The sequence below is a fragment of the Rhineura floridana genome, chromosome 4 (assembly GCF_030035675.1).
Source record: "Rhineura floridana isolate rRhiFlo1 chromosome 4, rRhiFlo1.hap2, whole genome shotgun sequence".
NCBI lineage: Eukaryota > Metazoa > Chordata > Lepidosauria > Squamata > Rhineuridae > Rhineura > Rhineura floridana.
Genome location: NC_084483.1, coordinates 33,435,186 through 33,460,032, shown reverse-complemented (window position 1 = coordinate 33,460,032; position 24,847 = coordinate 33,435,186). Strand labels below are relative to the sequence as shown.

The following is a 24,847-nucleotide window of genomic DNA, read 5'->3' as shown; positions in this document are numbered from 1 at the left end:
GGCTTTCAAAAGATTATACCCTTCCCCCCCCCCCAAAAAAAACAAAAGAAGTAAGGCGGGGGAAGGGGTGATGGGACTTATGGCCGCTTCTGAAGGCTTTGGCATAACATCCCCACCCCCCGTTTTCATCTTATTCCTAGAAATTATTTATTTATTTATAATATTTATACCCCGCCCTACTTCCAAAGGACTCGGGGCGGCTTACAATTAAGAACCATAACAATTACAACAATAACCATACAAATAAAAACATTTAGAATGATTTGATTAAAAATATTTGCCAATTTCAGTTAAAGGCTCATCTAAATAAAACAGTCTTCACCTGGGCACGAAAGGACAAAAGCGAAGGGGCCAATCGAACCTCACTGGGGAGGGAGTTCCACAATCTGGGGGTAGCCATCGAAAAGGCCCTATTCTGTGTTTTCGCAAGAAGAACTTGCGGAAAAGATGGAATAGTGAGTAAAGTCTCACCCGATGATCTTAGAGTCCGTATCGGCTCATAGAGGGAGACACGATCTAACAGATAGCCTGGACCTAGGCCGTATAAGGCTTTATAGGTCAAAACCAGCACCTTGAATTGTGCCCGGAAACAAATCGGCAGCCAGTGGAGCTGGTACAACAAAGGAGTTGTATGTTCTCGGAACCCAGCTCCAGTTAACATTCTGGCAGCAGCACTTTGTACCAATTTAAGTTTCCGAGCAGTCTTCAAGGGCAGCCCCATGTAGAGCACGTTACAGTAATCTAATCGGGATGTAACTAAGGCATGTGTCACCGTAGTCAAGTCTGGCAAGTCAAGGAACGGGCACAACTTGTCAAGAAAGTCATGACAATTATCTTCACACGTTATTCCTTGAACTTGCCGTTTTACAAGTAGCATATAAAGTTTGTTCCGCATTTGCCATGAGTTGTCTTTCACTGTGTGGCAGCACTTATACTTTGTAACTCCTTAGGCAGGCTCCCTCGCTATACCGTTTTAGATTCTTGCTAAGACCTTTTATATTTCAGCACGTCTATCCAGACATGTAATTTAGTTATGCATACTAATTTTTAACATTTGTTGATGGTAGCTGAGCTTTACTGATAATTGTTTAGGTATGTTAACTTTTATGCACACCGCTTGGAAGATGTGTTATTAAATGGTCTATAAATGTTGCTAAATAAAAAAAGAAAGAGGCTCAATGTGATTAGAGGGTTTCATGGCTGTGATGCTGAACCTGTCCCCTACATTTTGCCTGGCTCAACTGGCTCCATCTCAAGCTCTGTGCATTAAATGAAGATCTCTCAATATTTTCAGATTGTGGTTTTCTGGATTGTAATGTTATAATGAAATGTGATATTTTAATATGTTGAATGTGCTACCCTGGGAAGGTTTAACTCTGAAAAGTGCCCTATAAAGAACAAAATTCCTTCACGTAATAAGGAGCCGCATGTGGTCTGGGCTCCTAATCTTATGGAGGACTCTTGAAGAGTACAGCTGACTCCCCCTTCAGACCTTCCCTCAATGTGTAGAGGGCAGGGGATGTAGCCAGCACAGGCCTGACACCTCTTAATTATGTGGAGCCCATATTAAGTTTATGTGGGAACTACTGTATTCTCTTAAGCAGTTCCTAAGAGAAGGGGGAACACTTCGGAAGCTCTCTCCCTGATCAACCCCCCCCCAGCTTTCTGAAGGTACCTCTGTCACCAATGTCAACAAAGCTGTTCAGGCAAAGAACATGGAAATATAAATTAGTGTATGTCTGTGAGACATAATTACAGAAAATTGCTCATCCATTTTCTATAAATATTTTGAATAAAATGTAAATCACAGGCAAAAGAAAAAAGGAAGCCATAGTAATTTCCAGGCGGGTTGTGATACTTTTACTCTTGTGGTCTATCTCACATCAAGAGGGCAACTTCGCTTTTGCTTTTTGTTTGAACTAAATAATGGGCATTATTTCAGCAAAAATTAAGCATTTTTAAGACCTTGTTGATTTTATTGGGAGTTATGCATGAGCATTTAAAGTCTTCTGTTGAAATCAGTGGGCTGGAAAATTCTCTGTTTGCCTGAATCCATTGGACCCACTGGCATTTAAGTCTCCGCAAGTTGTTAGTGTTCTCGCCTAATATTTATTTTATATAGTTTCATCAGAGGCAGTATTGGTAGTTCTGTCCAATGGCTCCCTGATGTCTCAAGCCATTATTATTATCATTATCTTGCATGACCTTACGATGAAAGCAGGGGCTGTTAATTGAAAGATGTTCAGAACAAATTACTTCCTGTGCAATATTGAGCAAGCCATTTAACACCATAGTTCCTCAATCCTCTTATCTAGAATACAGGATTAATAGCTAACTCAGACAGATGTTTAAAAAAACAGTATGTGCAATCACACACAGGAAACCTCTGCAGAAATTTGTGTTGTTACTGATGATGGCAATGATTTTATTAGATTTCATTGACACGTGAAACAAGATGCTTGCCACGCCCTCACGCTAGAACAGAGATGAGGAACTTGTGACCTTCAAGATGTTGTTGGGCTCCAATTCCCATAAATCCAGCGAGCATGACCAATGGCTAGGGATCATGGGAGTTCAGCAATCTCTGGAGGGCCACAAGTTCTCCATCTCTACCCTAAAGCACCTAAGAGGTTGGATCCAGATTTAAACATATCAAGAGTAGACTCACTGAAATAAATGGATCTACTGTAAGCATAACTAGATCTGGATTCAACCCATATAATTCTGCACAGTTAATGTTTGCACCTATCTAATCTCACTACTGATCAAAAGGGTAGGTAAGCTCCCTTAGCTTTGTAGCCTTCACAAATACCTGCTCTTTGGAATTAACAGTTTAATTTCAGCGTGATGCTCTTATTTGCTGAGGCACTCTGAAATTAGATTGTAATCTAAGGCTATGCCTGAAAAGTTGCTAGGTGCTGTTGAAATAAACAAACAAACAGGATTAGATACCATCATTCATTAGTTGAATAGAACCTGAGAACCAGATGTGGAATGGACTGATTGTAGAAGGGTTGTAACTAGTTGCCTTCATGTACTGGTTGTGATCTTCTGAGAGAGCATCTGGTTGGGCCACTGTCTGAAACAGCATGTGGGACTAGACAGACCTTTATAGTCTGATTCATCTGGGAAGTTCTTATGTTATTTTCACTAATATATTAATTCTTATGCATACTTTCCCTCATATATGCATTTTTGCAAATATTGCTTATTTGGAGAACTGCATTGCAAAATTTGGATTACCTGCAAATTTCAAAGGATGGATGTGTTTCAGTTTCTCATGTTGTTTCAGAAAGTGTGAATTTGATAGATTCAGCTTGAAATGCAAACTGAAACAAATGTCTCACCCACCCATATAGGGGCAAGTGGAGGGGGAGGTCCTTTGCAGACATTGGCTTAGATCTTAAGATAAGTAAATTTAAGTTTGTGGAAGGACACCTTCCAGTCTCTTCCTTCCCCTGCAGCTACCTGCATACCCCAAAAAGCTTTCTGGAGTGTCAGGGGACCTTCCTGAACAATATTGGATGGGAGTATGGGCAGAGAAGGAGATGGGAAGCTCTCCTTCTGTGAACTGTGTTGTTAAACCGCCTAGGATTCAAGCCTGATTTTTGTTAGTTCTGCCCCCCTTCAGTGTGCCATCTTAATTGTTTAGAAGGGTCCCTCGACCATACAGAAAGGCTTTTGAGGGGGTTGCTGGCTGCAAATGGAGTTAACTTATGTTAAGATCCAAGCCTGATTTGGGGCAATTTCCTCCTCCTTCAGCAGCCACCCACATCCATTCAGGATGTTTAGAAGGGGGCCCTGACCCTACAGAGAAACTTTTCAGGGAGCTGAAAGGGGAAGGAGGGAAACAGAAGCATTCCTTTCATAAATCTAGTTAACATCTGATGATTCAAGCCAAACACTTCAGATATTTGTTTTTTAAAGGAAGAAATGGATTTGTGGCCTGTGGTTCCTTTACGCAGTCCTTCTGTTTCAGGATAATAATAATAATAATAATAATAATAATAATAATAATAATAATAATAATAATAATAATAATAATTTACCTGCCTTTAACCCTAAGGTCCCAGGATGGTTTACTACAGTTCAACATACATCATTAAAAACAATTAAAAACAACTTAACATCACAAGATCACGAAAAAACAGGGTGAGTCCTAAATATATACGTCTCAGGTGTCAAAGGCCAGAGTAAAAAGCCACAATTTTCTGGCATTTTAACTAAAATATATAGTTGGGGGAAATATGATCTTCCCCCAACTGGCTGGGTGATTGCAGTATGGAGCCCTGTGTGGAATGTGGCCGTGCAAGTTTCATCATCATCCGTTTGGATAGTGCCTGTGACATCACTGACGAGACTGTTATCTCCCCCACTCCCTCCCTCCCTGCCTGCCTGCCTCAATTGATGATGACATGTTGCAAACGCAACACCAATATTCAGCTTGCAAACAAAGGATCTGGAGATGAAAGGGACTGGTTCAAAGTTCGGAGACTCTCCTCAGTTTTAGCAACACCTGAGCTGACAGAAACATGCACACCCTACCAGTGAATCTTCAGACTTTATTATGAATTTTACTTTTTTTATATAATTAATGGACTTATTCAGTATTGCAACTTATCTCTTTCTCACTACAGTGTTTTGGTGGAACTGACAAGGGATTTCTGCAGAATTTGCCTTAAGACTAGTCCCTGCAGGCAGAGTGTTTTCCTTTTTCTGCAGTGCTATATATATAACAACAGTTTTTTTAAAAAAGTAAAAGGGGGGAGAAGCAAAGTGACAACCTCTTCAAGCACCCTTATGTGCCAATCTATTACATATGGCCCATGAACTGGGATGGTGGGCCATTTTGCAAGGTATGAGAGGAGATGGGATATGCTTTGAACTAATAGTCTGAATATCTTTAATGGCAGAATCACATACAAAGGTCTGCAATCTGAGTGTAAAACCAGTAATGACTAGAATGTATGTTTGATTCATCTTCCTCATTCTCTTTTGCATTAGCAATTCGATAGTTCTAATAACAGACTGACATGTTAACAGCATATGAGTCAGTTGCAGTGAACAACACCACCTTAAAATGAACACATTTGTATTATGTTATAAATGTTCTGAATGAAATGGGCTCTAGTCCATGAATGCTAATGTCAAAATATGTATTTTTTTTAAAGTGCCACAAGACTCACTGATCGCTTTCAGATGTCCTATTTATTGAGCATTCAGCTGGATTTGTTTGCTGGGAGGTTATATTACACTGGCTATTTAATGGGCATTCATTCTGATTTGTTTGTGACGAGGTTACATGATATTGCACCACGCACTTGTTATCCAACAACTTCCAGTTCATTTCCCCATCACTTTTCTAACTGCAAAAAGTCAGACTTTTTTTGGGAGAAGCAGATTTGTTGTGCAAGAACTCCAAAATCAACTTTAATAGCAGAACTTGAATTAGCTGATATGTGACTGAATCTCACCCCAAAATAGTGACAGTCTGGAACATAAGAACATAAGAGCCTGCTGGATCAGGCCAGTGACCCATCTAGTCCAGCATCCTGTTCTCACAGTGGCCAACCAGGTGCCTCGGGGAAGCCCGCAAGCAGGACCCGAGTGCAAGAACACTCTCCCCTCCGGAGGCTTCCGGCAACTGGTTTCCAGAAGCATGCTGCCTCTGACTAGGGTGGCAGAGCACAGCCATCATGGCTAGTAGCCATTGATAGCCCTGTCCTCCATGAATTTGTCTAATCTTCTTTTAAAGCCATCCAAGCTGGTGGCCATTAATGCGTCTTGTGGGAGCAAATTCCATAGTTTAACTATGCGCTGAGTAAAGAAGTACTTCCTTTTGTCTGTCCTGAATCTTCTAACATTCAGCTTCTTTGAATGTCCGTCCATGTGTTCTAGTGTTATGAGAGAAGGAGAAAAACTTTTCTCTATCCACTTTCTCAATGCCATGCATAATTTTATAGACTTCTATCATGTCTCCTCTGACCCGCCTTTTCTCTAAACTAAAAAGCCCCAAATGCTGCAAACCTTTCCTCGTAAGGGAGTCGCTCCATCCCCTTGATCATTCTGGTTGCCCTCTTCTGAACCTTTTCCAACTCTATAATATCCTTTTTGAGATGAGGCGACCAGAACTGTACACAGTATTCCAAATGCGGCCGCACCATAGATTTATACAATGGCATTATGATATCAGCTGTTTTATTTTCAATACCTTTCCTAATTATCGCTAGCATGGAATTTGCCTTTTTCACAGCTGCCGCACACTGGGTCGACATTTTCATCGTGCTGTCCACTACAACCCCAAGGTCTCTCTCCTGGTCGGTCACCGCCAGTTCAGACCCCATGAGCGTATATGTGAAATTCAGATTTTTTGCTCCAATATGCATAATTTTACACTTTATATTGAATTGCATTTGCCATTTTTCCGCCCATTCACTCAGTTTGGAGAGGTCTTTTTGGAGCTCTTCGCAATCCCTTTTTGTTTTAACAACCCTGAACAATTTAGTATTGTCAGCAAACTTGGTCACTTCACTGCTCACTCCTAACTCTAGGTCATTAATGAACAAGTTGAAAAGTACAAGTCCCAATACCGATCCTTGAGGGACTCCACTTTCTACAGCCCTCCATTGGGAGAACTGTCCGTTTATTCCTACTCCTTTCTGTTTCTTAACCAATTCCTTATCCACAAAAGGACCTCTCCTCTTATTCCATGACTGCTAAGCTTCCTCAGAAGTCTTTGGTGAGGTACCTTGTCAAAAGCTTTTTGAAAGTCTAAGTACACTATGTCCACTGGATCACCTCTATCTATATGCTTGTTGACACTCTCAAAGAATTCTAATAGGTTACTGAGACAGGACTTCCCCTTGCAGAAGCCATGCTGGCTCTGCTTCAGCAAGGCTTGTTCTTCTATGTGCTTAGTTAATCTAGCTTTAATAATACTTTCCAGTCCTCAGGCATGGAGGAGGACCCAAGGGACAAGTTACATATTTTAGTTAGCAGATCAGCAATTTCACATTTGAGTTCTTTGAGAACTCTTGGGTGGATGCCATCCGGGCCTGATGATTTGTCAGTTTTTATATTGTCCATTAAGCCTAGAACTTCCTCTCTCGTTACCACTATTTGTCTCAGTTCCTCAGAATCCCTTCCTGCAAATGTTAGGTCAGGTTCACGGATCTGCCCTATATCTTCCACTGTGAAGACAGATGCAAAAAATTCATTTAGCTTCTCTGCAATCTCCTTATTGTTCTTTAGTACACCTTTGACTCCCTTATCATCCAAGGGTCCAATCGCCTCCCTAGATGGTCTCCTGCTTTGAATGTATTTATAGACTTTTTTGTTGTTGGTTTTTATGTCCTTAGCAATGTGCTCCTCAAATTTTTTCAGCATCCCTTATTATCTTCTTGCATTTCTTTTGCCAGAGTTTGTGTTCGTTTTCATTTTCTTCATTCGGACAAGACTTCCATTTTCTGAAGGAAGACTTTTTGCCTCTAAGAGCTTCCTTGACTTTGCTCGTTAACCATGCTGGCATCTTCTTGGCCCTGGTGGTACCTTTTCTGACCTGCGGTATGCACTCCAGTTGAGCTTCTAATATAGTGTTTTTAAACAACTTCCAAGCATTTTCGAGTGACATGACCCTCTGGACTTTGTTTTTCATCTTTCTTTTTACCAATCCCCTCATTTTTGTGAAGTTTCCTCTTTTGAAGTCAAATGTGACTGTGTTGGATTTTCTTGGCAATTGGTCATTTACATGTATGTTTAATTTAATAGCACTATGGTCACTGCTCCCAATTGGTTTGACAACACTTACATCTCGCACCAGGTCCCAGTCCCCACTGAGGATTAAGTCCAGGGTTGCCGTCCCTCTGGTCGGTTCCATGACCAACTGGTCTAGGGCGTAGTCATTTAGAATATCTAGAAATTTTGCTTCTTTGTCGTGAATGGAACACATATGCGGCCAGTCTATGTCCGGGTAGCTGAAGTCACCCATTACTACCACATTTCCTAGTTTGGAAGCTTCCTCAGTTTCATATCTCATCTCCAGGTCTCCCTGAGCATTTTGATCAGGGGGACGATAGATCGTTCCCAGTATTAAATCCCTCCTGGGGCATGGTATCACCACCCACAATGATTCTGTGGAGGAGTCTGCCTCTTTTGGGGTTTCTAGCTTGCTGGATTCAATGCCTTCTTTCACATACAGAGCGACTCCGCCACCAATACGTCTTTCCCTGTCCTTCCGATATAGTTTATATCCAGGGATAACCGTATCCCACTGGTTTTCTCCATTCCACCAGGTCTCCGTTATGCTCGCTATATCAATGCTCTCCTCTAAGACCAAGCACTCCAGTTCTTCCATCTTGGTTCGGAGGCTCCTAGCATTAGCATACAGGCACTTGTAAGCAGTGTCTCTCTTCAAGTGTCTTTGGCACTTGTGGTTTGGCCTGTGGTAATTTTGCTCTTCTGAATTTATATCCTGTGCCCCTGCTCTCACAATGCCTATTTCTAGGCCTACCCCTTTTAAAATTTCATCATTTCTTGGGTCTTTATCCCAGGGGGGAGGTTTATTCCGAACCGGACCTTCCTTAGCTCCTGTCGGGTTTCCCCCCTCAGTCAGTTTAAAAGCTGCTCTGCCACCTTTTTAATTTTAAGTGCCAGCAGTCTGGTTCCATTCTGGTTCAAGTGGAGCCCATCCCTTTTGTACAGGCCCGGCTTGTCCCAAAATGTTCCCCAGTGCCTAACAAATCCAAAGCCCTCCTCCCGACACCATCGTCTCATCCACACATTGAGACTACAAAGCTTTGCCTGTCTGGCTGGTCCTGCGCTTGGAACCAGTAGCATTTCAGAGAAAGCCACCTTGGAGGTCCTGGCTTTCAGCATCCTACCTAGCAACCTAAATTTTGCTTCCAGGACCTCACGGCTGCATTTCCCCATGTCATCGGTGCCAACGTGCACCACAACCACTGACTCCTCCCCAGCACTGTCTACCAAGCTATCTAAACGACGGGCGATATCCGCAACCTTCACACCAGGCAGGCAAATCACCTTGCAATCTACATGCCCATCACACACACCACTGTCTATATTCCTAATGATCGAATCACCCACTACAAGGATCCCTCCACCCCCTGGAGATATATCCTCGGCATGAGACGATAGCTGCTCATCCCCCAAGGAATGGGTCCCTTCTAAGGGATCATTTCCCTCTTCCTCAGCTGGGTGCTCTCCTTCCCCGAGACCATCATTCTCCATGATAGCAGGAGAGCTATCATCCTTGGAAGTGCTCTTTGGGTCATCTGCAATGTTGCTGTTCCTAGCACAGCAGACGTCTGCTTGTGCAGTAGAACTTTCCCCTCCAGCCCCCTCCCTTGCACTTTTAAAAATCTGCTGTAGATGGTTAGAGGACCTTCTGGAGCAGATTTTGAGGGCATGCATGCAGGGAGAGCAGAGGAGAGGAAGTCTTACTGAGGGAGTGAACATTCGTGCATGCGGCATTGGATACCATCCGTTGTGTTTTCTGCATCATTCTCCTATGATACAAATAGCATCATAAAGGTTTAAAGGTGCTTTGTAATGTCTTGTGTGAACAAAGGTTGTGTCTGCAATCCTTTCCTTGAAGTATGTCCAGCTGAAGTTGAACCTGTTTTGAAATCTCTTGGAGGCAACTGAATCCCATACCTGTTAGGAGTTTTATTAAGGAATTTGGTTCCTATCTCTGTCACAAGGTTGTCTAAGAAATAAATACAATTCTTCACCTAATTATTAAAATAAAAAGGATACCAATCCAAACGTGCAAGTGCAAATATTCTTTGTGGATCAGTATCCGTAGGTAATGGATGACTGAAGTGTGTATTTGTGGACCTTTATTGAGTTGAGCAGTCCAGTCGTATCCCTATGTTTTTAATGGAACTTATTTCTGGAGAAGCGTACATGCAGCTGCAATCCCATGTTTGCTTATTTGGGAATAATTTACTGAACAATTGGGGCTTATTCCTGAATGCAGATGGAGAAAAGGGCAATCAAAATGATCAAGGGGGTGGACATGGAGCGACTCCCCTACGAGGAAATGTTGCAGCATTTTGGACTTTTTAATTTGGAAAAAGGGAGTAAGTGAGCTATGATAAAGGTGTATAACATTATGCATGGTGTGGAGAAAGTAGATCAAGAAAAGCTTTTCTCCCTCTAACGCAATACTAGAACTCGGGGGCCATCCAATGAAGCTGAATGTTGAAAGATTCAAGACAGAACAAGAGGAATACTTCTTTGCACAGCACTTATTGAAAACAATGGAATTCACAAACACAAGATGTAGCGATGGCCAACAATTTGGATGGCTTTAAAAGGGGATTAGACAAATTCATGGAGGATAAGGAGATTCATGATGGCTGTGTACTACCTCCACTAATATGCCTCTGGATAACAATTGCTGGTAATCGCAGTGGGGAGGATTCTGTCATGTTCAGGTCCTGCTTGCGGGCTTCCTGTAGGCATCTGGTAGGCCACTGTAAGAACAGGTTGCCGGACCAGATGGACCTTTAGCTTTTATGATGTTCTTAAATATGCGTAAGATCTGAATGCATGGTTGCAGTTCTCAAATATGTTATAATGAAATAGACCCAAATGAAGCCAGTGGGAATAATCCAGAGCAATATATTTCAAGATGACCATCTTTGTGTTTCCTGCACTATACAGTGTACATGTTTGATGTTACCCTGGGTTCATGGGGGAAAAACCCTCTCCATTTGGGAATAAATGTAATGGGCTTATTATCCAGTAGTGGTGTTATGCTACTAGAAAGCACTCCTGCATAAGGGAAGGCACATGGTTTCCACCAGTTCCTCTTTTGCAGTCCTCTGTGCCATATCTCTTACTGTTCTGGAGGCTCCCCCAATTTCAGGAGCAGGTTTTGGGGGACATGGGGAATTGCAGTTGGTAGGGGCAAACTGGCAGAAATAGGATATTCTGTCTTACACGTGTGGAACTACTCTCCGTGGCACAAAGCCACCATTGGATGCAACCCAGTGTTTTCAACCTTGTGTGGCTAACAGGGGTTTTACAGCTGTAGCAGACACCTGAGAAACTACTGCACAGCAGAGGTAAACATTTACAGCAAATTTCAGAGAGGGAGCATGTGTCTGTGCATGTTTAAGTCAAGCTGGGAGACTCCATAAGATGTTCACAGATGGGAGCAACAATCCATCTGAATGACGCGTGATGAGTGATTATGATTTCTACTTGCTTTTAGATTCCATTGATGAAAGATCCAGGCTGGATCCGAAATGTCTGGACTCGTAACCTGAACGTGAGTGTTTTTTTGTTTATTAAAAATTTGCATTTATTTCAGTGGCTGATCTTCTGAAAGAATGCATCTGTGGGCATTGTGATGCCTTTTGTTTTATGGTAATCCTGTGAGCTGTACCACGCTCAGCAGATCTAGAGTTTGCAGACTCCCCACAAAACATTATAGGGCTTTTGCCTCAGATGTCACCATCTCACATTCATAAACAAGGGAAATGAGAATTTGTAAATCAGGGAGATTAGAATTTGCAGATGAGAAGCTATGAGCCAAAAACATTGCAACCCTCTGTATTTAAGATTCATCTGTCTCACCTCATGTTCCTGTATGGGCTGACTAGCTTATATCCAACCACAGATATTCAGTCACATGCCATAATTGAAGCCTATCAGAGATGAAATAGTAGAAACGTGCTCTGATGTTCCAGTGCTCGTGCTAAAGCACAGCTGGAAAAGATTCACCTACTTTGGGAGGGACAGCGTTGCTACTGCATGGCAGCAAATACTGAACCTAGTTCAAAGGGTGGTTATAAGTAGGCATTGGCAAATCTATCAATTTTGGTTTCTCATTTTCTGAGTCTTAAATTCAGTTCTTCATATTTCCACATGCAATTTTGTTTTTTTTTTAAAAGTCCCCATGCAAATTCATCAGCATTTTAGAGAGAAGTTATAATAAATACATTTGTATGCAATTTTACCTAATATACACATTTTTGCATAGCAAGTTTCCCTAGCATAAAATATTTGTGTAAGTTTTTTTTCTAATATGTGCAATTTTATGCACACTTTAGTATATGCATTTTTGTACACATGACTTAGCTGGAGAACTGCATTTCAGAATTTGGAGATGTGCAAATATTGGAGTCTGGCTATATTTTGGCTTGCATATTGTTTCAGAAAGTGTGAATTTAGGTAGGTTCTCTTTGAACTAAATCAAATTTCTCCCCCATCCCTAATTATAAGTAACTAACAGCCTATATCTTTTGAACTCTGGATAAGTGTTGTGATGGGTTCATCTGCAAGCAAATTTACACAGGAAGCTTAAAGCCATCATTATAAATCATATGACCCACATCTTACAATAATGTATGTAACTCAAAGTGACACCAAGAGGAACTACCTTTCTATGTACAGTTGGTGAATTGGATCATGTCCCTGTATATTTTGACAATGGAAGATATTCAGTTAAGTGATACTCAGAACAGACCCATTGAAATCAACGTACTTAAGTTTGTGGATGTAAATGGGTCGATTTTGAGGATGAGTGACATTGGATATCACCCACAGATCAAATCTGCATAGCAGATGATTGGAATAGGTCATCAGAATATATTAGGTAAATTGTCTCATTTTGGGGGCAGTCAATATCAAGTCAGAGGTACTAGATATTATGATCCCCGACGTGAGATAAAGTCTGCAATCTAAACAGGAAAGATAAGCAGGAGGGTGTGTAACTATTCAACATTATTTTCCTGGGCCCAGGAAACAGACCAAAATTAAAGGGGCAGGGACAAATACATCATAATGCAGGGATAGGGAACTTTGGCCCTCCAGATGTAACTGAACGTCAACTCTGATCAGCCCCAGCAAGCATTGCCAATGGCCAGGGATGATGGAAGTTGTCATTCAGCAACATCTGGAGGGCCACAGGTTCCCCACACCTGTTCTAATTCATCAAATTTAGAATGGATTCTGATTTTTTATACTTCTAATATTGTGTGTATCAGCTACAATGATGAGAATGATTAGATGGAAGAGATGCCCTTGTGTTGTAGCAAAAACAACAGTCTTGTGGGACCTTGAAGACAACACATTTATTGTAACATAAGCTTTTGTGGACTACAGTCCACTTCATCAGATGCAAGAAAATGTTTTTGGATGTAATCCTATGCACCTTTTTCCAGTGGGGAGTTAACCGCACTGAATACAGTGGAAAACCTCTGAGTAAACAGGCGTAAAATCAAGCTGCATTTTTTTTGTAGTTGTACTGTACTTTGAAATCTAAATAATGGCTTTGATGCTCCTAAGTAGGCTTAACAGGACCAGGAAGCATTTTCTTATACTGGGAAAATAATCCCTGGGAAAAGAGGCAATTATAAAGGCTTTTGAAGTGTATGGGGAAGGCTTTGCCTGACAGAGGGCTCATTCACACGGGAGCTGGACTTTGCAGTAAAGTTGCAGTTTTTGTCATTGTGGTAGATTTGCAAAGTTCACACTTCCTACCTTCAAATCTGCTGTTTTCCTTTTCACACAAGCAGGCATTCCTCTGGAAATGTTTAGTATTGCTGTTTCCTTGTGGCCCCACCCCTACATTTATATGTTTACTCCCTCTGGAGTATGGATATTGGTAATGGAGAAGGGGACGGTTTTTGTCAGTTTAATTGTTTTTTGTCAATTGCACACCTCTCCTGGCAGCCAGGAGAGAGTGGGGTGAAACTGAATAGAGAGGGGGAGTGAGTGAAAGGCAAAGTAGGCAGCAGCTGCCGCAGCTTTTGTAAACAGCAGAGAGAGAGGGAGTTGGTGATGGGGCATAAGAGAGCCCGCCCACTAAAAAAAAATTGAGGCAAAGCGCCTACACAGAGGAGCACAGCAAAGCTGAGACGGTTTTTCCTTTCCTTTTCGCATTAGAACTGGTTTGGGTTGATATAGGAAGACTGTGATAGCTGCTGATTGCCTGCAATGTCATGTGAACCCTGCAAATTAAACGGGGATGCAAGTAGCACCAATCTCACAGTAAGTCACCGTGTGAACCAGCCCTATATACACTCAAGGTCTCCTAGTTAAGCTTCCCTTTTCCCTCTTTGATGCAGTCAGCAAGTCTTTTAACTAAATAAAAAAGGGCAGGGTTGGGTGCAGTGCAAATAATGGAATGAAGATATTTGTCTGAAGAGCAACTTTGCTGGAAAGGAGCTGCCCCTCTGATACACTATAGACAGAATTGCAGCTGCCACATACACATTGTGATCATTATTACTTTCCCCCTTCTGGGTGGGTGTAACTGGGATGAGGCCATTAGAAAGGTATTCGTACCTAATCAAAGACATTTTTAGATGCATTTAACTCAGCAGCCATCCTTACAAAAATAAGGTAACCACTTGCTAAAGATGGCCACACTTATGTATTTAATTCCAGTTATCAATCACTTCCTCTGAAGCATCTCAAAATGATTCACAGTAATAACATCAATAACAAAAACATATAAATCAATTTCATTTATAAAAATAATTATATATATTTAAAGTGCAGATTCAGACTGGGATTAAAAAACAGCCATTTAAATAGAGATGATGCCTGCCTGACGTGTAGTAGTAGGGAGTTCCAAAGAACAGGTGCCACCACACTAAAAAATCTGATTCCTACTTCACACAGTATGGACATGCTGATGAAATGATGTCTGCAGAAGCCCCTATTGGGCAGAGAACAGTGATCCGTTGGGTATATAAGGAGCGAGACAATATTTTAGGTGAGATGGTCTCCTGCAGGAGTCTCTCTCCTGCGGTGCAAAGTCTGATTCCTACTTCTTACAGAGTGGACATCCTTATAAGATGGTATCTGCAGGAGCCCCTCTCCTGCAGAGCTCAATGATCTGTTTGATATATAAGGGGCGAGACAATATTTTAGATATTCTGGTCCCCTTAACCAATCATCCTGATAGTAGTTTTGTTTAAGGGGAACCTGGACAATGAAGTTCCTGTGACTCCCCACTTTGTCATGAATCTTAAAACGCAGATATCCTTGAGCCTTATTCCAGCACCAGATAGTTATTCTCTATCTCCCTGCATGTGGGATCATTTTTTGGAATCCTCATTATCAGTGCTGCCAAACACCATGGCCAATCAGGATGAAGTTCTAACAGGAAAAGGAGGCATTGAGTGGTTGCATAGTAACACTGGCATAACTGTTAATGTGATGTCTGGCTGTTGGCGCTTCCTTTTTCAATTCTCTAGAATGGGCTACAGGCAGGTGTATGTGTTGTCAATCTTGAGAAGTCATGGTGGCAAGTTGTGGTAGCAGTTGTGAGCCAGAGAATTATCTTCTTGGTGTTCATGCCTATGAGCTATGTGAAGGGTGCCAGTCCTGCCTACTGCTTATACCAGGGATGCAGATCTTGTGGCCCTCCAGATGTTGTTGGATGACAACTCCCATCATCCGTGTCCACTGTCCATGTTGGCTGGGGCTGATGGGACTTCAAAGCTATCCAGAGTCTCAGGGTCCCCATTTCTGACTTCTACCAGTACCCTCTTTTTCCAGACACAGACTGCAATCTTATATCCACTTATCTGGGAGTAAGCCCCATTGAAATTAATGGGAGTTATTTCTGAGTTGACATGTTGCACTGTACATGAACGTCTACCAACAGGTCTAAGGCTAAAAGACTGCCTAAATGCAAGAATTGTTTTTAAGAAACCCTGATACTGTTGAGAATTTTGCTGTCTTGAATACTGAAAGAGGCCTATCATCACTAGGCAAGTAAGAGCTTAGGGACTTAAACAAAAGGATTGTTGTGTTCCTTGACAGCCTGGAATCTTTTCCCTGCCATCAGCATGTGACGCCCTCCAGCTAGAGGGAGGGGCAATGAAGCACTTTGGACTGGACCCAGTTTTGCAATTGTTGGGAGAGATGGAGAGATTGAAGAGTTTTAGCTAGAGTTAGCTAAAACCGGGGTGCAACCTCAAGTATGCTGGGCTGTATCAGGGGATGTGCTAGAATTCCACTGAATTCAGATTTGATATCAGATTTTCCATTAACTTGCTTATTCTGTATCATTGCAGATCAAATTTTTATGTAGCAATATTCAATGGCTGTTTCTGAAAGCAGTTTTTTTTAAAAAAAGCCTCTAAAATATCAATATTAAGAGAAAGTTAATTATGTTTATATTTTCTTTCATTTATCAATACTTCCATTCAAAAGATCAATATTAATATTAATAGACTTTGTGAGGGAGAAAAACCTGGATCAGTAAAAGTACTGGCTAGCAAAGAATGAACTTGACTCTATATTAACCTGTTAGGTTGATGTAGTGCTTTTGAACTGGCACTGGCCAATAGATTCTGCCCCTAGCTGTAACAGGGTTGTGGGTTTTTTTTGTGGCCTGCTATTAGGCATCTGCTTATCTTCAGCTTCTATATCTGTAGGTAAAACAAATATTAAACAGGCTGTATAAGTCTTCAACAATGTCTCATTCAAAAGAAAGAGAAGCCCTATAGTATTGCCTCAGAATTTCCTAAGACAACATAATACCAACACTCCTCTCTTACTCTGCTCCTACAGCTACTACTAATTTAACAACTCTCTGGATGTACCTGCAATCTGTAACTGGGCCAGGAGTTAAAATCATGCCCATGTTCTCATATCCCTTTCATCTCTTCCTTTCCTCTTGAAACTCTGAATTAAAGCACTTCTGAAAATTGTCATAGTCTTCCTGTGGATGATGCCACAATGAGAGCTCTTAACAATAGGGATTTTCCCCCCACAAGGCATGGGCTGTTTGAGGGGGTGGGGGTGCAGGTCAGGCTTGCAGGATTTTAGGGGAGAGGGAGGGGGAGGGGGAGGGGGAAGTAAAGGAAAAGAATAAGTGTCTGGAAAAGAAATATAATCATCACACAAATGGGGAAGGCTACAGTAGGCTAATTCAAATGGAGAGTCCCAAAGGACTCAGGACACCTGTCGTTCACCAACCTCAAGACTCCAGCTACAGACAAGCCCAACCTGCTTGTCAAGTCTCCAACAGTTATCTGCTACAGGCAGATCTCATGAGCTAGACCCAGCATGGAATACCTAAGGAATCAGGTGAGAATGCAATAAAACAAGGCATCTTTATGTCTTTCTTTGTTTCTAAAACAAGCAAGCTAGCGAGTTTCTTCAAGAGGTGAGGGGAAACCAACCCTCGTTCTTAGTTACTTGAGAGCAAAGTGAAATTTAAAAATCTGGATTATGGACCAATTGTGAAGGGGCAAAGAACTAAGTATATTTGCATCTTGCTTTGCTAAAGTTGGGTATGTATTTGGATGTGAAAGCCAACCACATAAATGGGGGAGGGTAGGTGGGTAGCACCCACTGATAGGCAGAAAAGAGGAGGGACCTCTAGGCACTAGAATATTATTTATTCCCGTTCTCAAATGCAAGGAACACCACAGGTGAAGTAGAACATGGCTCCAAGGAAGGATCCCCACCCCCACCCGACTGCGGCAGGAGTGAGACTGTGCTGGGACCAGCAAGAGGCAAACTTTGCCACCTGCCTTGTCACCACTGCTCTTTCTGACATCTTTCTGGGGGCTGCCCTTTACCAGGAAGCTGAATGTATTTGGATTTCAGTTGTTGTTGCTTTTTTAAAATGTTAAGATTTTGTTGTCTTAAATTTTTGTAAAGTGCATTGTTCTTTTCTTACTTGTATTTTATATTTGTGTGTATTCTTTGTGAGCCGCTTTGGGGGCCTTTTTGGCCAAAAGGCAGTATAGAAATAAACCATGACATCACTCCCCCAAATGCATCAGGCCAGGAATAAATTATATTTCTAGCAGAGTACTCCCCTCTTTTTTGCATGTATTGAGAAGTGGCCAGAGCAAAACAACTTTTGCATAAATGTGTGTTGTACATGCGAATGCTGGAAAAAACATAATGATGCAATGTGCTTTCTTGCACGTCATAGATACTAGGTTTGCTAACAGGTTCCCCAGGTTGCCTTGTGACACCAATATTTGTTTCCAGTGATGTTCCCCTTCTTCCCATTTATTTGCTTCTTCTGTCCATCTTTCCAAACCATGTCCTGGCAGTAGGTGGTCTGTGCCTCTCACCTATTTCCTGTATCGATGCTGTCTTTGAACAACCAGACTAATCACAAGTTGAAGAAAATTTATGGTAACCTCCATGGCTGATCTAGCACAATAGCAGAATGCAGAATGACTGAGAGCAAATGGGAGAATTTATTTGGCCAATCTGTTTAAAGTGCCTTGCAAAAGTAATAATCAGACCCCTGACTAATGCTCTCGTATTACTGAATTACGCATAGTACATTGTAATTTTGTTTTGTATGATATTTTATTTTGAAACACTGAAGCTCAAAAGGTGACATTGGTTTTATGTTGGGAAATATTTGTAAGAAACATAAAACACTGAAACATGTTGCTTGCATAAGTATTCAGTCCCTGTGCTGTGGAAGCTCCCAGTTTGCACAGATGAAAGAAATTGCCCTATCGAGGACACAGTAACCTTACCATTGTGAACCATTGAAGTTGCTGTCACATTGTCAGGATAAAACCCCCACTGTCGAAGGATCATTGGTCAGGCTGTGGAGCTGAAGGAAAATGAAGACCAAAGAAAATTCTACAGACGTGAGAGATAATATAATACAAATGCATAGATTAGGAAAAGGGTAGAAAATAATATCCAAGTGTTTGGATATCCCAGTGAGCACAGTTGGATCAATAATCAGGAAGTGGAAGCTGCATCACACCACCTAGGCACTGCTAAGAAAAGACTGTCCCTCAAAACTCAGCGCTCAAACAAGGAGAAGACTTGTGAGAGAAGCCACAGAGAAGGCAACAATCCCTTGGAAGGAGCTACAGAGTTCAGTGGCTGGGAGGGGAGTAATGGTGCACCAGTCAACCATATCAAGAGCTCTGCATTACACTGGCCTGTATGGGAGGGTGGCAAGAAAGGAGCCGTTACTCAAAAAGTACCATCAGAAAGCACATCTGGAGTTTGTCAGGAGGCATGAGAGTGCCCCAGCTGCAATGTGGGAAAAGGTTTTGTGGTCGGATGAGACCAAGATAGAGCTTTTTGGCCAAAACTCAAAGCGCTATGTGTGGCGCAAATCTAACACTGCCCATGCCTCAAGACACACCATCCCTCCAGTGAAGTATGGTGATGGCAGCATCATGCTGTGAGGGTGCATCGCATCAGCAGGGACTGGGCATCTTGTTAAAATTGAAGGAAGAATGGATGAGCAAAATATAGGGAAATACCACAAGAGAACCGGCTTCAGTCCACTAAAAAACTGAAGCTTCTGAGGAAATTCACTTTTCAGCAGGACAATGATCCCAAGCACAAGGCCAAAGCAACATTGGAATGGCGCAAGAACAAAAAGGTGAATGTCCTATAGTGGCCCAGTCAAAGTCCTGATCTCAATCCCATTGAGAATCTGTGGTGCTGTTTGAAAATTGTGGTCCACAAGCGACGTCCAACCAACTGGAACGACCTGGAGCAAACCTGCCAAGCAGAATGGGCCCAAATCCCTCCGACACTGTGTGCAAAGGTGGTACATACCTACCCCAAAAGACTTAAAGCTGTTATTGCAGAGAAAGGTGGCTCTACCAAATATTAATGGGTTGAATATTTATGCAAGCAACCTGTTTCAGTTTTTTATGTTTCTTACAAACATTTCCCAACATAAAACCTATGTCACCTTACAGTAATTGAATTTTGAGCTTTAGTGCTTCAAAATAAAATATCAAATGGAACAAAATTACAATGTACCATTGTACATACCAAAATCTAATTTTAGCATTTGGCAGTGGATCTTTCAGAAGACCGATGCACGTTTGGTAAACTTAACATACTAAAATTGTGGTGGGTATGGGGCTACATATAGGCTTCCAGCTTGTCAGCATCCATGTGTTCAGAATAATGTCTAAATTGGGTGTATGCATGTGCCCATTCCTTTGCATGATAAAATGTACACAGCATTTAGGCATTATGGTCAACATATGAACATCTGTTATGGGTCCTAAAGCAAGCATGCTCTGTTTTCTGAATTGCATGCATAGGCTTGTAAGAGGTGACTCTAAGCATTGGAGCTGATTAATGAATGAAAAGTGTAGTTCCTGCGAGGGCATATTGCTAATTGAGGTAGACTACACATACAGGAAGCAGAAGGTCCAAGTTGCACTCCCTCAAATCTTCAGTTGGAAGATCTCAAAACAGAGCTGGGAAACAGCCCTGGAACCCTGGAGAGCTTCCACCAGCCAAAACAGACATTACTGGGCAAGACAGACGAATTGTCTGACTCAGTATAAAGTGGTATCATATGAAAACCATGCCACATTAGTTCACTATATAAATGCCCTGGATTTTAGAGCAGGGAATGCCAGCAGCTACTGATAAGAAATTCAGCTAAAGAAAACTCGTATGTCTGAAAGAGGTTTTGGCTTGTGAAGCTGAACCTATCGCCAGAAACGTCTAATGACTTGAGCGTGAATACAAACCTTTGCCTTCCTTCCGTAAATGAGTATCGTGGTGTATGAATGATTGCTAGAAAAATTATAAGAGTCAGCAACAGAATCTTGAAGTGCTGCTCCGGAGGGATACAAATGCAATTTCTGGGATTCTTATAAAAATGTGCAAGAACTTTAAACAGCGAACTGGTCTGTAAGCCATTTCACACAGTCTGTACACTGTATTTGCTCCAGCAAGCATTCTGCTCTACCTGTATCATTTGAGGAGGGGAGGGAGAGTAGGAGCAGTCACCCTCCCTGCATTTCATACAAAAACACAATTTAAGAAGTAAAGCCCATCTAATCCAGCATATTGTCAGTTCCCCTTTCATTCATTAGTACACAACTGACTCATTTATTGTCTAAAAGTCTAATCACCTCCCTAGCTGATTTCTTGCTTCTAATATATTCAAAGAATTTGTTATCGGTCTTAATATTTTTAGCTATATATGCTCCTCTTCTCTTTTTCTTTTTACGTTCTTTATTGTCTCTATTTCTTTTGCCAAAGTCTGTGTTCTTTTTTTGTTCTCATTTGGGCAAGACGTTTTCTGAAGGAAGCCTTCTTGCCTCTAAGTTTCCTTGACTCTGCTTATTAACCTTGCTGGTATCCATTTGGTGATTCCTTTCCTGTTCTGTGGTAAATGTTCTAGCTGAGCTTCTAGTACAGCCTTTCCCAACCAGTGTGCCTCCAGATGTTGTTGGACCACAACTCCCATCAGCCTCAGCCAGCATTGCCAATGGTCAGGAAAGATGGGAATTGTGGTCCAACAACATCTGGAGGCACACTGGTTGGGAAAGGCTGTTCTAGTATTTTGATTTTGAATAACCCCCAAGCACTTTGGAGAAATCTGACACTCTTGAACCCTTTCATTTTCCTTTTTACCAATCCTCTCATTTTTGAGAAGTTTCCTTTTTTGAAGGCAAATGTGACTGTGCTGGATTTCCTTGGCTATTTTATTTCAACATGTTATATACTGCTTAACACTGTAACCTCTTAAACTGTTGGAATTCTATTGAGTTGCGTAGCAGAGCGGAGAGTTTTGAGCGAGCTTATGTGTGTGTGTTTGAATCTTTGCTAAGATTTTACCTTCCCTGCAAATTAGTCAGACAGAGACTTTAAGCTTTAAAATAAGAAATAACTACTTTATTTTGGAAATACATGCTTGATAGGAAAGAGTTCTATATCTAGCTAACTAGCTATGGTGGAGCAGTCTGCACTGGTCCCAGTGCAGCTCTCATGCTGGTTGAGAGGGAGAGGCAAAGGAAAGATGTCTGCTCCCCTCTCGAGAGAGAAGAAGAAACCGGGAAGGCGGAAAGGAACTGGGATCAACATCCTTTGCATATCAGTCTAGCAGGAAGGGGAGAGACGGCAAGGATCAAAGGACAGGTATAGCCTAGCAACCAAGAGGTCTCCTCCAGGGAGGAGACCTCTTGGTTGCTAGGCTATACCTGTCCTTTGATCCTTGCCATCTCTCCGTGTACAGTAAGGTGAAAAAGATACAGTTAAAATTAGTTAAAATTAACCATAACTCAGAAAACTTACTTAAAATGCTTGCTGAAATAATAAAAAAAAGGTCTTCACTCTTCACTAGGCACCAGAAGTTCAACAGGGAGAGGGCCTGTCTGACTTTAGCTGAGAGGGAGTTCCTTCTTAGCTGAGAGGGAGTTCCAGAATTGGGGCCACAGTATTGAATGCATGGCTCCTGATGGATATGAGCTGTGCGTGTGAGCTATGGGGGGACACTCAGTGTCTCCCCTAAAGGCCTCAGTTGTCAGGCAGGGTTATAAGGAATCAGGTGCCCCTTAAGGTATCCTGGACCCAAGTTGTTGAGGGCCTTGTAAATCAATACTAGAACCTTGAATTTGATCTGGTAGCATATGAGCATATTTTATTTATTATTTGATTTATATCCCACCCTTCCTCCCAGCAGGAGCCCAGGGTGGCAAATGCCAGTGCATTGTCCAGTTACGTATATGTCAAATTTGACAGGTGATTATTTTATTATTATTTGTTCCATTTATTCAATTTATATGCTGCCCTTCATCCCAGAAGGAGCCCAGTGTGGCAATGACATAGGCAAAAACTGATTACCCATCAGGACAACCTATATCCCTGCCTATCTCTTTGGCTTGGCACAAATCAGGGCTTCTGCATATCTGAGCAGCATACTGAAAGTACATATACTGAACGCATATCTTAAAAGTGTGGGCATGAAGGTGACCGCCCTGTGTTGATAATATCGCTTAAGTCAGTTAGTATGAGATATAACAAGAAAATAATCACAACAAATGCTCTCAAAATGCTTTGCTAGTTTTCAGTTAAGTGGGCCGTGAAACCTTGCTGTGCATCCTCTCGCTCTTTCTCATCCAAATATCTGAAATGGCAACCCCAGCTCTCTGAAACCTGAAAGGGAGTCCTAACAAAGATTACTTGTTAAATCACCCAATCACATTTTGATCCCTTTCAAATGCTCACCAGAGCAACTTTAAGTAATCTACCTGTTTACTGATGCTAAAATATTGCCATGCTGTCACTATATGTAACTATGAGGGGATGGTGTCAAGGTGTATCTGCCATTGGGGGTTTTAAGAAACAGGCTAACATTCTGCTCCTGTTGAAGTCAATAGCAACACTTCCATTTATTTGAATGTTGAAGGATTGTGACTAATATTACGAGAAATGCATACATGGCTCTTTACTGTTCTAAGACTGGAAGATGCAGGCACGAGAACAGGCCAGTCCTTGGTACATAATCCGCTTTCTACCTGTTCATTTTCCTCTTGTGAACTCTTGAACAGGGCCTTTTACCTGAACGTACCTGAACATATTACAAGGAAAAACTCTATGAAACGGGCAAAAAATGAATTAAGAACACAGGAAGCTGACTTACATCAGGTTAGACTATTTGCCCATTTACCCCAGTATTGTCTACTCTGACTGGCAGTTCTCCAGGGTCTCAGGGAGACAGCCTTTCCCATCACCTGTTCCCTGATCTATCTTGAGCTGCCAGACCCTGAACCCAGGCCACACTGCTGACAAAACATCTGCTGTGCCACTGAGCTGAGTTCCCTCCCCTGAACCATAGTTCGGATTTATTAAAATGGTTTATTTGACTTATTAAAGTCACATTAAGCTTAATAAATCAAATAATCTGAAGATTTAGGGACAAAATCCAGAGAGCATTTCTGTCTCCTTGGCAAAGCTGCTTTCAGTTTTGCCCTTAAAAGATGGCACTGAAAAGCTGCATTCCTGATTTCTTCAGAGATATTAAATTTAACAAATCCTTGTAGTTTCTTGTTTTTTTGTTGTGTGCCACTCCTCCCAAGTCTTTTGTTCCTCAGTCTTAACCAAGCCCTCCCCCTTCCTGTTCGTCCCTCACACATTCTTGTGATCTTGGCTGAAGACATCACTCCCCTTTCTTTTTAAGAAGCGACCGGGGCAGCCAGCAGCGTGGATTCCTACAGTGGCCCGCCTTTCCCCTCTTAAGAAACCAAATGCACAGTTATAAGATGGGGGATACTTGGCTCAGCAATACGACAGGTGAGAAAGATCTTGGAATTGTCGTTGATCACAAGCTGAATATGAGCCAACAGTGTGATGTGGCTGCAAAAAAGGCAAATGCTATTTTAGGCTGCATTAACAGTAGTATAGTTTCCAAATCGCATGAAGTATTAGTTCCCCTCTATTCAGCACTGGTTAGGCCTCATCTTGAGGACTGTGTCCAGTTCTGGTCTCCGCACTTCAAGAAGGATGCAGACAAACTGGAACAGGTTCAGAGGAGGGCAACAAGGATGATCAGGGGACTGGAAACAAAGCGCTATGAGAAGAGACTGAAAGAACTGGGCATGTTTAGCCTGGAGAAGAGAAGACTGAGGGGAGATATGATAGCACTCTTCAAGCACATGAAAGGTTGTCACACAGAGGAGGGCAGGGATCTCTTCTCGATCGTCCCAGAGTGCAGGCCATGGAATAATGGGCTCAAGTTGCAGGAAGCCAGATTTCGACATCAGGAAAAACTTCCTAACTGTTAGAGCCATACGACAATGGAACCAATTACCTAGAGAGGTAGTGGGCTCTCCGACACTGGAGGCATTCAGGAGGCTGCTGGACAGCCATCTGTCGGGAACGCTTTGATTTGGATTCCTGCATTGAGCAGGGGGTTGAACTTGATGGCCTTATAGGCCCCTTCCAATTCTACCATTCTATGATTCTATGACCATCCAAGGCTTGTTGTTGCTCCCTTTTACATCAGGCAAGGGAAAGCGATTGCTCAAATGAGAAGGAAACAACGTGGAAGGAAGCAACGACAACATCCAAAGCGTGAGGAAAGTGCTGTAAAACCATC

The 24,847-nt window shown here is 42.0% G+C and overlaps 1 protein-coding gene across 7 annotated transcripts in view; it reads left to right on the top strand.

Annotated features, from left to right (window-relative positions):
• LPIN1 (lipin 1) overlaps positions 1–24,847 on the top strand; it is a 143,463-nt gene that overhangs the window by 54,855 nt on the left and 63,761 nt on the right. For 5 of the 7 annotated variants that reach the window (XM_061622754.1, XM_061622759.1, XM_061622757.1 and 2 more), the window contains exon 2: positions 11,240–11,296. In XM_061622754.1, the coding sequence (XP_061478738.1) occupies positions 11,240–11,296 (57 nt within the window). Of the gene's footprint in view, positions 1–4,111; positions 4,153–11,239; positions 11,297–13,917; positions 14,023–24,847 lie in introns of those variants that run through there. The other 2 variants (XM_061622758.1, XM_061622756.1) reach the window with 2 other exon arrangements.